Raw genomic sequence first — 15,938 nt, 5'->3', positions numbered from 1 at the left:
ACTTGGCACCGAAAACAAAGCATCTTTCGATACCGGGTAGTATCAAAGCATGTTAGTCGGTGCCATATAAGATCGGTACGCAGCCCTAGATAGAGCCGAGTCATATGACCAAACACTCCATGAATGAAACAGCGGGAGGTTAAACCAAAGTTTTCTTTAATATATGTGTATATGTAAAAAGGGATAACTGTTACTTTGGAACCTGAATAGTCTTTTTGGATTTAAATGATTGATAGGGACAAAAGTCTGCTGCTGACAGTGTAAACAGACACTAACTTTACTGGCAAAGAAAAACACTGAACAGTCAAGCAGAATGTTAGAATACTCTCTACTCTCCGTTTCATCCTCAGTAATCAATGATAATCCATTCAGACAAACTTACTTAACTTACAATCAGCAACAGCAACATTATGTATCCAGTCTACCTTAAAATAACATGTTCAGAATCATGTTTGATGGTACACTGGCTTTTAACAGTAAGGATGGTGCCTCTGTTACTAACTCTGTGCCCCAAACACCTGTTCTTGCACAATGTTATTCAGTAAACAGGTACAACCTCCACAAGAGCTGCCTAACAGAGTGACAGTCAGCTGCTTAAACTGCCAGAAGCAGGCCAGCAAATTCAAGAATATTACTAGACTGTAGGTCAGTTAACGAGTCCAGTCATTTAAATCCAGAATTCATCTCAGATATCCACTAATGAAAAGAATTCTTACTGGAGTTTGGAGTGTTTGTTACAGCGACAGCAGTTGTGGCTACAGAAGCCAGGGATCATAAGGAATGTGAACTGTTGAGTTTCAGTTCAGTGAGTGTATGCAGTTGGAGCTTCAGTCAAGTGATTGATAGGATTTGTTTTGCTGTACATGAAAAGGGAAACTGCTCGGACTCAAAGTCCAGCAGAATAAACTACCACTCCTGCAGAGGGCGCTGCTCATCAATAAAGTTGCATTGTGTGGCTTTAATTGTTGTCTACATTGCATTATCATTATGTGGTAATACAGTGTAAGGCAATGAATTACCATACAGTGATAACAAATGCTGATGTTTAATGTGATAGTTTACACAACTAACCATTTGCTAACTGATTCTAATATCAGCTACAGCATGCAAGTATCAGGACGCCCAGAAAACTGCTTTCAAAAAACATTTCATTGTGTGTGTGTGTGTGTGTGTGTGTGTGTGTGTGTGTGTGTGTGTGTGTGTGTGTGTGTGTGTGTGACAGAACGTGTGTTCATTCTGTTCATGAACATGTTGCTTTAACAGCCTCCACTCTTCTACTATCAGGCCATCCACCAAACACTGGGAACAAACTGCAGGGATTTGTCATTTGGTCTGGGTCGGTTTTTGGCCATAGGATGTGTATGTACCACAGACCACAGCATATGACTGACATTATTTCCATACTTATCAGACCATTCACTCAGCCCTTGTGTCCTATATAAAAGCATCTGTATAAGATTTATTTTCTTATTTATTACATTGTTTCTATATCTCATGTAATTAGTTAAGCAATTTCAAACTCTCTGGGCTCCAGAGAGCGGTGTCTTTAATTTACAATGATCTGTGCCAACTGACACTTTGAGCTCTGTAGTAAATGAGAATAATCAAATTCTAAGAAAATTATATACGTGATTTCTATGAACATATAGATAAAAAAAACTGACATACACCGTCTCTGAATTCAGACTTCAGAACCTCTAGAAAATCAAAGTGACTTATTTTTAGGCAAAGTTTATTTCAGTTGTTGTAATAATGTGGTCGTTAAATTCAATAAAATCATACTGATGGACATGAGAAAATGTACTTAAAATAAAAGTTTATCAACAGATAAATTAGTATTGACTTGGTCTGAAATCTGGTGGCTGTATTATCAGGTGTACTGCATGAATCCAAACACATCATCTAACAGCTGTTAACACCTGCTCCTCCTACATGGAAACATGGAGCCCTGACAAACATTCCAGTGTCATACCTGGGGCCATTTGGAGGAAGACTGGAACATTTCTGATGTGTGTAGATCAGAGAAAAGACTGGCAGATTAGGACTAACTATGGGAGATGAATACAGCAGAGAAATAACACTGCATTTGACATTTTGGAGATGAGACTTATCAGCTCTTCCTGACAGAAGACACTGATCTCCTGAATCATTCTGGAGTATTGTTGCATTCATTCAGATTCATAAAAGGCCCTTACAGGACTCTGCATTCTACTAATAATCACCGGACATGGACTCTCTCTCATGGTTTCTAGAGGATGAGCAGATGTATTCTATTTGATAAACAAATAAACAATACATTTTTCTCTGATTTGTTCATTGTTAAGTTGAAATGTGATCACTGTGTTGTTCCACAAAAAAAAAAAAATCTTCTTTCTTGTTGTCCGTATTCAGACTTCTAGAGTCATGTACACTGATTCTCTATGCCATAAACAAAACACGACTGTTCAGATGAAGTTGATGACAGGGAAAGTTTGTGGCTTCTTCATCACTTCTTTTTGCCCAGTGTCAAGCTGAAAAACAGCAGTTCATTAGCAAACACCATCACATTGCTGCACAACGTAGAATATGATATGCAATGTTTGGAGGGGGGGGGGGGGGGGGAGAGAGAGAGGGGAGGAGAGAGGGAGGGAGTGTGAGGGGGAGAGTGAGGGGAGAGAGAGAGAGAGAGAGAGAGAGCAAACCTACTTGTTAAAAAATGTCTGGTCTTGTAAGTTCAGGACCAAACTGTCAGCATTAAGGTACACCTTGTTCTGAGATGATGCCACCTGGAAGCAGATACAACAGCCATTATCATCATCATTATCATCATCATTGTCATCATTAACTCTCTAGTGAGATTTATTCAAAATCAGGTTAAAGTCTGAGTGAAACAGACAGAAATGATCTTACAGGAGATAATCAGTCGTACTAACCGTCTTAGCAATGTTCTGTGCTGCTCTAATTCGCCTCAGCTTCAGGTAACCTGGGTTCTTGGTTACTGCCTGGCCCAGCTATGATATACACACACACACACACACACACACACACACACACACACACACACACACACACACACAGTCTTCATTTGGTCCAGACATTGCTATTTTAGATATACATGCCAGGTTAGCTGACTAATCAGTTACCATTCTGGCAGCTTCAGCCTCTCCCTCAGCCTGGATGATCTTCTGTTTCTGATCCTGTTTTGCTTTCTCCACATAGAACTGGGCTCTCTGGGCCTCTTGCTGGGCTACACACACCAGACACACACACAGATGTAGTTTCTTTTGGTACAAACTTAAGAGATTAAAAAAAACTCCCAAAGTTAAAAACAACAGAAACATTTCTACAAACAATCATTTAAACCTTTTCTTGAAGATTCAGCATTTTTTGTGAACATGGACTACATGTTACAGCCAAAAAACAGCTGTGGTGAGAGGAGCCAAAGACACAGCAGATGAGTGACTCAGTATTGCTGACTTTGCACCTGTAAAATCCTTAAGCTTAGGTGATGATCTGCTAGGTCAATTATACTGAAGTAACATTTGGTGTCTCAATACTGAAGGTCCTGCTAATGTAAAGTTGCTCTGAGCATTAAACAAGAACCCTTTTGAATTGGAGTCTCGTGTGATAATCAGCAGGTTTCATTTATAATATTTTAGATGAATGGACTGTTTGAGCAACATAACAAACAGGCAGCTGAATGGCTCACGACTGACAGTATGAATGTGGTAAACTGAGTCTTACCAACTTGCTTGGCCTCCACAGCAGCAGTGTACTGGCTGCTGAAGCTCAGCTCAGTGATGGCTACATCATCAAGAATGATGTTAAAGTCTTTGGCTCTTTCAAACAGCTCCCTTCGGACCAGCAGGGACACCTAGACAATAACAGAGACCAACAGTATTCAGCACTGACCTAACAATTTTAACATCACACAGCAATCAACTGCACTCACAGTGTTGGTAATTGTTGTAGGTAGTGCTGCAACAGTTGGTTATTACAGAGAGATTAACTAGTCTAAGTTGATTTCATGAATTGATCAAGGGAAAAATGTGACTATAACTGGATAAAACAAGTATCACAGGCCATCCTCATCCCAGCAGAGTGTACACAGATGTTCGGCTGTGGTGACAACGGTACCTGTGCTCTCTGTGTGATGAGCTGTGAGGCGTTAAACTTTGCCACCACAGACTTGAGGACCTCATTGACAATGGAGGGCAAGACTCTCTCATCGTAGTCCTTCCCCAGATGTTGATACATGACTGGTAGGTTGGATGCCATGGGCCTGGACAACACTCGCACAGCAATGTTCACCATCTGAAGATCTACACACACACACACACACACACACACACACATTAGAAACTAGTACTGAGAGATTATATATTGGTAAGTATCTCTGTTATTATACACTGACTAAATAAAGCATGATACACTAAGTTGTCCACAAGAATAATGGTCAGCCTCTGACTGGAGCTCCACACTTTCTGACCAACAGGCTGTTACTTTTATATGCAAGGCTTCCAATGTGTTCATAATTGTACAGTGTCACATGTGATTCACTGCTGACTGTTTCTTTACATATTAGTGCCATACTCTGGTGTAAACAGTGTTTACATCCAAAACCAGTCTTTTAGACCATTATGATCTCTTTTTTTTCCCAATTTAATTTCATAGTGCATTACAACAAAATGCATTCAATTTCTAAATCCACATATTTCAGTTTCAGTTTCTCTGTGCCTTTACAACTGAAGCTGCAGATAATAATATTCTCAAAATAATTTTTCATACGGGGGAGTTCAAAACATTCCTGAAATACAGATTACTATAACTATACAATATAGATTTTTTTAAATATACATTTAGTGACTTTGATTTGATAAATGCATCTACTGGTGGCTGCCCCCTAAACACTGTGATCACAATCATCAGCTGAAGAACACCAATTCAAACCTTAGGCTCACACTTCAGTGTCAGACTTTAATTTTACAAAGAGCAACAAGGGACGACAAAGTTTTACAAACCTACTGTAGTCTGGTCTAAAAACCACCAAACGGCTGACAGAACCTGCCATGAATAGGGAAGGGTGATGAGAAAGTCTGGTAGAGTGCAGTGAGAGATGTACCCTGTTTCGGCACCCATGCTTCTTCACTCCCCTCTGATACTCTCTGAGGTCGACTAAACTATTCCTGAACTAAACCAGATCCCGACATCACTGCTTCAGCTTCTCTCGAGTGTAATCAACACTTACACACAATATTTAAGTTCTCATAACACAAATGTTGATCATGTTAGATGTCAGTAAAGGTACTAAAATACAGGCAGAACATTAGACTTGACATGTAGGCTGGTACAGTGGTTCAGTATGGAGTGGATGCTCCACAGGTGAGCTAGACTGTAGTGTTAGCAGCAGTACGCAGAGAGACACTGAATAGTACACAGTATGCGAGGATCATGTAAAAAACATCAGAAACAATGTTGAGCATTTTTAGAAAAACAAAAATATCCATAGATAACAGAAGCAGGAAATACCAGCACACAGCACACTGAAGCATCAGCCCAAACTAAAATATCTGATTTAACTGGAAATTCTCATTTGGGTACAGCTCAAGTTAAATGTGTTAGAAGTTGCAATGTACATCGAAATTTTAACAATTCATGTTGCTGCTCATTGAATAGGAACTTTGCATTACCGAAATTTGCAAGATATTGCAGGCTATATGTTCTTTGTCACCTGTTAAATACTTGTGAGTTTGACTGCATCCTACTAATGTTACTGCATACAGGCTTTGGACTTACTGTGTGCTCCGTTTTTAGTATACAGTAATACTGTATTGGAGTCAAGATATACTTTACTTGGTCTGTGTCAGAGGGGCGGGAGATTGACTGGCGGATCGGCGCAGTGTCAGCAGTAATACAGACCTTGTACCAGACCGAAGAGGTAGCTGAGCCAGAAGGCAAAGCTCTCGATTTACCAGCTGGTCTACGTCCCAACCCTGCCCTATGGTCATGAGCTGTGGGTAGTGACCAAAAGGCCGAGATCGCAGATACAAGCGGTCGAAATGAGTTTCCTCCACAAGGTGGCGGGGCTCAGCCTTAGAGATAGGGTGGGCACATCCTACTGGGAGGAGACCTCGGGGTAGACCCAGAACCCACTGGAGGAACTATGTATCTCATCTGGCCTGAAAATGCCTCGGGATCCCCCAGGAGGAGCTGGAAAGTGTTGCTAGGCAGAGGGATGTCTGGGATACCCTGCTTAGCCTGCTGCCACCACGACCCGATCCCAGATGAGCGGAAGAAAATGAATGGATGGATGGATATACTGTACTTCATCTTCAAGTGCTGTGGGTGGTGACAACACTGTGACCGTAGTCCTACAGACCAAGCCCCTCCATCGAATGTATCATCAACAGATAGAGGAAGTGGCAAACATCAAGAAATTCTACCAGTGGTTAGAAAAAACGCCAGCCTGAAAGATAGCACAAAGGTTCTGATCTTGGCAGCACAAGAACACACCCTAAACAATAGATCCATGACCCAAGTTACAGACTGAGCAAAGATGCTTCTGTGACAGTCAGGCACATAGTAGCAGGGTGTAAGATGCAAGCTGGAACAATGTACACTGAGAGGCATAACTAAGGTGGTGATAGAGTACAGGAACAACGTACAAAGCCATACATGGACATCCAACATCACCATAATGTGTTCACTTACTGAGCACTACATAAGGAACACCTAAATATCAGCTTGTTTGTATTTGTATCAGCCAATCATGTGAAAGTAGTGCAATGCCTAAAATTATGTAACCAAATGGGCTACATGGCAAATATTTCTGACACTACTGATCTCATGAAATGTTCATGCACGACAGTATCACATTTACTCAGAATGGTGACAAAAACAAAAAACTTGCAGTGAGCATGAGCTCTACAGATGGAAACACCTTGCTGACGAGAGAGAGCAAAGGAGAATGGCCATACTGATTTAAGCTGATAGAAAGGCTACAGTAACTCAGATCACCACTCTTCACACTATGGTGAACACAAAAACATCTCAGAGTGGAGAACACTCTCAACTTTGAGGCAGATGGACTAAACAGTAACTACTACTATCAGCCAAGAACAGAAATGTGAGGCTGCAGAGTAGACACAGGCTCACAAAAACTAGGCCGCTGAAGAAAGGAAAAATGTAGCCTGGTCCAATGAATCTGGATTTCTGATGAGGCGTAACGATGGAAGGGTCAGAACTAGGACTGGGCGATAAAACTATTTCCATCTGGGATCATGATAAAATTTATGTCAATTTAGAAGATGCTTAGGGCATTTTAGATTAGATCATTTCATTTTAACAACCTATGACACAGCAGGCATTTATGCAACAGCAGCAGGTCAGGAAAGAAGTGTGTGGCTGCATGTCAAAGTTCTGTCGCCTGTATTTCCTGTTGCAGAGCACTGCTGGACTTATCATTGGTAAAGAAAGCTATGGACAAGTAAGAAACCCAAGTGGAACTGGCGACAAGAACGAAAAGAGGGAGTGGAAGAACTCACATTAGTCTCCGAACATGAAACTCATGAGACATGAGATTCACCACGGCGATAATATGGAAGTGGTTTGGTTACCTTGTATGCCAAGATGGCAGAGCATGCAGATGTAGCGGCACAGAGCTCTCCCTTTCTGTGCTTTTTTTTTTTTTTTTTTGTGTGGTTGTTTTTTTACTCAGACAGTCAGCTGTACGAATCCTGTCTACAGTCATCTACAGTCTCCTGAGCATAGGATTACAGTGCAAACAGCCCCAGTGTTTCCCCTACCATTATTTTAGCAGTGCAGGCCACCCTGCCAACACAACCCTCCCACCCTCTCAAGAATGGCAAAGAAAAAAATGTAACAATCAAGATCATTTATGGTCACGTTTCCCCCCCGGCTTCCTGTTTCATGTGCGTCTACGCGTATGCATCTGTACACAGGAGTGGAAGAGCCACAGAGGAGACGTTCCGACAAGTACTGTGTCTGTAAATCATAGATGGATAGACGCCAACCTGAAACATGCAAAAGTCAGGCCAAATTATCAGCCTGTTATTACATGCACTATCAGCCAATGGTAGCTTTGCTGGCAGGAAGGCCAGCTGTAGTCCTCCCCTCCAGTATCCTTAACTAGTTAACTATGTAACTACCTACCCCCCTTCACTCATCCATACCAGACACGGCCACCGACATAGCAGGCCGCACAGCTGTGTAATACCTCATTTGTTCATGTTGTAAATGTGTTTTAGTGTATAGTCATATATATATATATATATATATATATATATATATATATATATATATATATATATATATATATATATATATATATATATATATATATATATAATATTAAAATGATAAAGTAATAGTTTTTGTGAATTTTTTGTACTTTTATGTGTTGTTTACCTTATCTGTATCCTTTACATATTGCACCAGAGCATTTCATTGTTCTTGTAAACAATTCGGATTTGGATTCTTAAAAGTGATGAAGTCTAGCTTAAGACAGCCCAATCACCTGAAAAGGTTTCATCCCACCAACCACACAGAGAGTATGAAAATGCAAACTGTTTCTTTATCCACACCAAGTCCTATCAGCTAGTGATGCCCCTGAGCACAATGGAAAAGAAGAGCTGGATTGTAGGTATGAACTCACAGGCAGTTAAGGCAGATAAAACATGCTTGCAAAGAAAACGGTTATTCTATTTTTTTAAATAAATTATATTCTCAAAGTTTAACTAATAAGCCCACTGTTTTCTAAAGGCATCAGTCATTATCAGGATACTCTTTAAACTCACGGATTATATATATATATATAGTCATAAATATCAAGATTGATCAATATGGGAAAAAAAACATGATCAGATTTTTTGCTCAAGAGTCAACAAAATCATAATCAATAATAAACAGTGAGTCATTGTTTGAATGTCTTTGCCATGTGATAGAATAAGAGATAAATGTGCAGCTGACAAATCTACATAAAATGACGTGATGCAATCATGTCAACATGGAGCAGAATTTCAAACAAATGTTTCCAACATCTTGCAGAATCTATGGCACAAAGACCTGAGACTGAGCAAAAGGTGGGCTCTCGCTAACCATAAAAAGACATGTGTGTGTGTGTATGTGTGTGTCCAGCGTCCATCATACCTTTGCTCCCAGTCAAAGAGGAGATCTTCCTGGGTTTGGCTCTGATATCATAGATGATAGGGTACTGGAACCAAGGGATCCTACAAGACAGATACTCATGTCATGGCACAGGTAGTTCTGGTAAAATGATTTGTTTTAGGTCTTGGGGATTTAATTGCCAACTGAGCCCTCTCAGCTTCTCCCTAGAGCTGCAACGATTAGTCGACATTATCAATTCTAAAAATTTGTTGACGCAGAATTTTAGTGTCAACGCGTTGTATAAAACACAAGACTTTGTAAGAGGACCCATCTAAATGTTCACTTGTTACTGCAGTGCTCTACAGAAAGTGTTGGGGGCAGTATCACTTCCATTGTCTGTAATGACTGCATTACTAAGAACAAATGAATGATACAAAACCAGGAAGAGAAACATGGCGAAGAAGAGGCAAAAAAAAGGCACAGAAAACTTTTGAGAGTAAAGAAGTCTCTATCTATTCATTCTATTATTTAAACTAAAACATTACTAAGGTTATCTCCTTTTACACATAAACATATATGGTTGGATCATAACATTTGTGCTTTATTGATTTCTGAATATAGGCTGTTATATGGCTATTTAAAACATATGTGTGGCAGTTCTTCTATATGGCTGTCAAAAAAAACATAATAGTACTAGTGTTCAATCATTCAGGTATGCAGACTTGAGCAGGTGAGATAAAACTAGAACCCTGAACAGGTGCTGCACCCACTGAAAGCAGAGATGGGCGGTTTGACAGAAATAATCAACAGATTAGTCAACTACCATAATAATCTTTAGTTGCAGCACTATTTACAACACATAAATAAAAGGGTGTTTTCATCAAGTGTCTAAAAATGCATTTTTTATTTCAACATCGTGTCATATTGGCTCAGCTCTTAGCTCAGTTCTGACTCTGTACAATGTACAGTAAATGGTAAATGGACTGTACTTGTATAGCGCTTTTCTAGTCATATCGACCACTCAAAGCGCTTCACACTACAGATCACATTCACTCATTCATGTATATATATATATATATATATATATATATATATACACACATACATACATACATACACACACACACACACGGACTGGAGGAGCCGGGGATCGAACAACCGACCTCCCAGTTGGTAGATGACCCCTCTACCCCCTGAGCCACAGCTGCCGTTGCAGTAGTAGGTGACAGTTAGTATGAGCAGTCGTGTTTCAGTAAGTTGGTGTTTTTCAGTAGTTTTACATTGTGATATCCATTTGTTATCATGCCAAATCATTGTGTGTGTGCAGGCTGCCTGTCCTGTGCGGGAGCAAAATTCTTTCACAAAACAGCTCCAGAAATTACTGTAGTGTATACATACAGTACTGTGCAAAAGTTTTAGGCACTGTAGATGTTTTGACTCTCCTTCAACAGTAGCATCAGGGAGGTGTCTGATCAGTCCCAGATTAATTCTGCTGCAGGACAATGAGTCCAAACACACAGTCAGCTTCATAAAGAACTGTCCTCAGAGACAAGAAGAACAAGGAGTCCTGCAGTAATGGTCTGACCCCCACAGAGTCCTGATCTCAACATCACAGAGTCAGTGTGGGATTATATGAAGAGACAGAGACACTGAGACAGCCTGAATCCACAGAGGAACTGGGACAACTTCCCCAAGATGCTGGAACAAACTACCTGAGTACAGGTGTACTGAGGAGAACTGGAGCTGTGTTTAAGGCAAAGGGGGGAGGGACGTCATGTGAGGTTAGTTAATGAATAAAAATTAAGTATGATAATCGGTATATTTTTTGAAAATCTTGATTCTACATCATTCCCTACAGACTGATTCACTGTGGTCTCCAACCTGCAAGTTGCTCTTTAAGCTGAACAGCTAGTGCACTCACAGGACACACACTCCTTTAACTATCTAAAGCTTGCAATGAGGCCTTTTCCTGTCTGACACTGAGTTAATATGCTTACTCAAAAACTAGAAAATACTAAAAATAGCAACTTTATATTTTGTCTTACAACAGGCTGCGTCAAGTTAGATGATGGATTTTCTTACAAATTAAATTAATTCCTTATGTTACGGTTAACGTACTACAGAAAAACTGTAGTAAACTGCAGTCAATTCGCTGGAGACAGCAGCTCCACCCTGGTCAGACAGTGGAGCTATTTGCTGTTTAGCTACATGGCTAACGTTACCTGGCTAACGCTAGCTTAATTCACTGGCGACCAAATAACTTTCACAACACACAGCAGCACCATAACATAGCAAACATTTAGATAAACGTCAACATTAGTATAACTAAACCAACACTTGCTACATTAAGTAACTGACTTCACCTGGAGCTCTTTGTTTTGGAATCCATAGTATTTCCACACATCAGATTTAACTTTCCTTTGCGGGGGATACAATGGGCAAACCGAGCCTTCAGCCATGGTGACACGTATTTTGAACGACAAAAAAGATGCAGCTCTCCCTTGTGGCAATTCAGTATAAATTAATACAGGATGTTGGCTGCATACCGTAGCATAGCCGCTATGATGGCTAGAAGGCTTCTTTAAATTACTTGTGAGGATATTAAAGATTATCCCCATTCACAATATCCTGATGATGGAAATTCACTACAATCAACTTATTGTGTGTGTTTTTTATCGTGATGGGCGATAAATCGTATATCGTCCCATCCCTACTTCAGAGATGAGGTTTATCATTCATGTTCATCACAATATCTATGGAAGGCTGTTGGCTATCTGCAGCACACCACTCTCATTCATTCCAGTACACTATGCTAAGACTGGCTATTTCATAAAACCCACCTTCTTCAGGTAAGTAACCACTCAAAAATGACAAATGACAACCTGTGACCATGACACAGATTAAAGCCATAAGAGACACCAGACTGACCAGTATAGATGCTGAAAAAAGCGACTGAGTGAGTGAGTGAGTGAATTAATAATTGATTGTACCTGAAATGCAGCCCCTCAGCCAGAACAGTGTCCATCTGCATTCCTCCAATCCTGTTGAAGATGACGGCTCTCTGACCTCCCTCCACTGCACAGACATGCATGCACACAAGACTATCAGATTAATGTATGTAATTTAAGCACTGAGAAAGATACAAAATAGCTTTCTGAAAAATGTTTTGTTGCTGTTAATAACAGCTATTAATAATATAATCAGAATTTAACAGACATCAAACATCTGCGTCATATATTGAGGGCTTAGTGTGAAAGTAGGGTACAAGTATATTTACCTGTGAAGGTGGCTTCTTTAATGCCATATGCCAAAGCACCAGCTCCAAGCAGCAGCTTCAGTCCTAATCCTGCCCCTCTGCCACCAGGTGAAGACATTCGACCTGCCAGATCCCTCAGATGCTGGACGAAGCGCTACAGTTTGTGTGAGTAGAGAGTGACAGAGAGACAATAATATCAATCAATAAGATCAAAGTCATGTATGATGTATGACTTTAGAGTAGCACTGAAATGATTGGTTGACTGAATAATTGATCATTTAATTTCACAAATACAAAGACCAACTTGTAAGGTCAGAGGCATCATGCCTTTTGAGAAAAGGTGCGATTAAATTTTACAACTAGGAGCACCAGTACAACTTGTAAATATGTATACCCCCCATTCTCAGGTCAGATCCAGCGTTTCCTATATACATTATATATTTGTGGTGGCCAACCTCAATATCAACACTGACCGCCGCACTGATTTTCTAATTACTGCCTCTGACCTCCGCTCTCTCTAGGGCAGGGCTGTATTCTCACACACAGAGCCATCAGCTGAGCAGAGGCTGTGGTGGACACAGTGAACCAGGTGAAGTTAAAATAGCTAAAGTTTATAGCAACTGCGCTCTGTGTGCAATACAAAGGCCAATAAGTGCTTTCTCAAACCACCAGCTGTTTGCAGTTTCTCAATACACTTTACACAGCCACAAACATTGCGTTGCATACAAGCTAAAAAGAAAGCTATATGTGTAGCCTACCAGCAGTACCTCCAGACAGTGAATCACAGCTGCAGCAGAGGAAGGACTGATACTGACTGAACTGTGTTCTTCAGTCTTTATAAACTTTAATATATGAGTGATATTATTGAGGTTACATTAAGTTGTTCTGGTCATACTGATATTCTGGTTACTGTTGCTGCTCTAGAAACAGTGTTTAGTTATATTTGATAAACAAATCAGTTCTAATTCTGTTCTGAATTTATTCTTTCTATAAAATAATTGAAAAACATGCAGCTCTTTGTTAATCAAAAGGAACCAGTAACAGTAGGAGCCAGACTGATATGGGTATAGACAAGATAAAGATATTCTAACCATAACCATTGGCTTCTCCCTGACTTTGGGGGGGATGATTATTATAATTACAGTGTCCCACAGTGTCCCATATTAAAGTACAACTTATTATGTAGATTTTGATCATACTTGTGCTAAATGTAGATTTAAGTGGTGCCTCTAAGTTTTGTGCTGGTGTTCCTAAAAGTTAGTGGTGGATGGCACTGTGTGTGACCGATGTGAGGGGACACATGACTATCTGAGATTTAGGCTAACAACAGATGTTACAGCTTAAGACCAATATGTCCCCACACCAGAGTTGTGTGAGCAGTTTTGAAACAACAACTACTTTTGGACTTATTCTTCTGACTGGAAGGTCTCTGGAATTATGCCGGAATTGGGAAAAACACCCATTGGTCTTGAGTAACAAGTATTTTCGCTTGTCCTGTTTCACTGTGGCTGTTTCTGTGTCTGCATGGAGGAGCTGGCTGATCCCTGCTCACAGTGCAGCTGTGACACAGAGAGGACAGAAGCAGCGTGACCAGAAACCACAACAATCAAACCTATTAAAATTTTAATTTGTATAAAAAGATAAATAATAGTAATAATTAATATTAGCCCCTTTCACACAGCCTTTTCAAGGTGCAATTATTCCAACTCACTGTTCTGTATAAAAGGTTTGGGAGTAGAACCCTGTATCCCCACCAGCCAGCCAGCCTATTCTGCCAGTTGTCTTTATCATGACTGACCTCTGGTGGCACTTTCTCTGCCCTACAATAATGTTAGCAGACCATCTGTGTCAGTTTAACAGGAAAAGGAACATATAGAGTATGTGACAGGATTGGGAACAATACTATCAGCCTTTCCAACACAGATGTCCAAATCAATCTAGTATAATATAATATAGTATAATCTAGTACCACCTAGTATAAAGTCTGTGTAATGGACTGAGTTAATGTGTGAATAAAGTCAGTCACAGTCCACAGAATTCATAGGGAGCAGGTGGACATGTTCGATAACACTTCATTCTTCTCTCCTGCTTGCTCTGCCCAGGTGTCACTCCTCACCTGTACAAAACAGAGCATTTCCAGTAGGTGACAACACATCACACATGGACATGCTCCAGCTGTATGCTGCATGTGTGAAAGGGAAACAATGTCCAGGCCTGATTTTCCAGACATTGTCATGTGTGAAAACAGCTTCAGTTTGTGTTTATTGAAGAGATTTGTCTCCTGCTACAACATGTGAGGCTGTGGGAGGTCAAGAGCAGAGTGAGTGGATTTTACCTTATCCCTGCCAGGTAGAAAGCACTGTAATTGGTGCATGTTTTATTTTATTCTTGCTCAACTGTTTTGCACATGTGGGCCTAAAATGTTCAGCTGTATCATGTTTAAAGCATTTTGAATTTGCAAGGAAAAAAATATCCTTGGTCGACAATTTTAACCAGGAAACGTGTTTACAATTTAGCCTGTAATGTGCACTGTGTACAGTTTTATATTCAAAGAAACAACAGTGATGCTCACTTCTCAGAAAACTAGTATTTATCTGATGTAACCAATTCATCAAGAATCCAATTAAAATTGACTGATTCTGGACATTGTGAATCGAAATTGATTCTGGAGATTGGTGCCGATAGGCAGCCCTACAAAATATAGGTTTTTAATGACTGTGAATTATTTGGACATCACATTATATTACATTACAAAGCTGCTCAAACACGCAGACTGACTGGTGATCCAGCTGTTTTGTCTTCATCATTGCTCCAGAAGATGGCTTAGAGGAAGGGACGTTCGTTCACACACACACACACACACACACACACACTGAAACACTCTCGGGGTGCTGTTTCATTCACTAAACAGTTTGGAGCCCACACACACCTACCTCACAGTTTTGAAGCGGTGTCAAAGGTAACGTCGACCGCAATAATAAGCACGTGTGTGTGTGTGTGTGTGTGTGTGTAATATTCACCGGTCTGGACTCATCTCAAAATGACTGAGCAGACTGAATGAATAAGCCAAGGCCTAGTAACCACTTCCAACCCGTCTCTGTTTATACCAGTGTAAAATATTAGTTTATTAATACCTGTCAGCAGTCACTTTGCTATTACCGACGGCTGCCTGTGAAGTTTAGCGATGCACGAGCTCCAACAGTCAACTAATGCAACATGCTAACTGATCTAACTTGGCTAACGTTTTCTTTACTGCAGCTAGCAAGGTAATAGGGTGAACGTTAACACATTAACAGACCATTAGTTACTTTACTGGTAAATAAACATGTCACTCAGCGCCGTGAAAAACTCATTATTTAAAATAACTTTGAATTTAAACACTTACATTAGGCTCCTTGTTAGCCATGCTGCCGCACGTCAAACTCCAAGGTCGACACAACTCTCTCGATTCGCGAACCGCAAAGTCTACTGGGTCATGTAGTGGTTCTTCTTCTTGTTCTTGTTCTTCTTCTTTTGGTTTATTGACGGTTGGCATACAATGAATTGGCGCCATACCGCCACCAACTGGTAAGGAATA

General features: G+C 40.3%; 1 protein-coding gene across 1 annotated transcript; it reads right to left on the bottom strand.

The window, feature by feature from the left end:
• Positions 1–1,799: 1,799 nt before the first annotated feature.
• On the bottom strand, positions 1,800–15,856 carry LOC108900703 (prohibitin-2). Its single transcript, XM_018701880.2, has 10 exons — positions 15,747–15,856; positions 12,383–12,515; positions 12,096–12,180; positions 9,148–9,227; positions 4,117–4,301; positions 3,724–3,853; positions 3,123–3,226; positions 2,913–2,990; positions 2,686–2,765; positions 1,800–2,510 (listed from the first exon to the last, which is right to left on the bottom strand). The coding sequence occupies exons 1-10, from the start codon at positions 15,765–15,767 to the stop codon at positions 2,486–2,488; spliced, it is 921 nt and encodes a 306-aa protein (XP_018557396.1). The 5' UTR covers positions 15,768–15,856; the 3' UTR covers positions 1,800–2,485.
• Between the last annotated feature and the right edge of the window lie 82 nt (positions 15,857–15,938).

Source organism: Lates calcarifer, linkage group LG17 (assembly GCF_001640805.2).
Source record: "Lates calcarifer isolate ASB-BC8 linkage group LG17, TLL_Latcal_v3, whole genome shotgun sequence".
In the NCBI taxonomy this organism is placed as follows: domain Eukaryota; kingdom Metazoa; phylum Chordata; class Actinopteri; family Centropomidae; genus Lates; species Lates calcarifer.
This window is presented reverse-complemented; position numbering and strand designations above follow the sequence as displayed.

What these genes read in the sequence shown, in the direction of transcription:
- LOC108900703 (XM_018701880.2), bottom strand. Translation starts at nt 15,767, where the DNA reads ATGGCTAACAAGGAGCCTAAT. An exon ending in CTCTTTGACTGGGAGCAAAG is followed by an intron (nt 4,302 to 9,147) that starts GTATGATGGACG and finishes GTGTGTGTGTAG; the next exon opens with ATCTTCAGATGGTGAACATT. An exon ending in GACCAGACATTTTTTAACAA is followed by an intron (nt 2,511 to 2,685) that starts GTAGGTTTGCTC and finishes GCTGTTTTTCAG; the next exon opens with CTTGACACTGGGCAAAAAGA.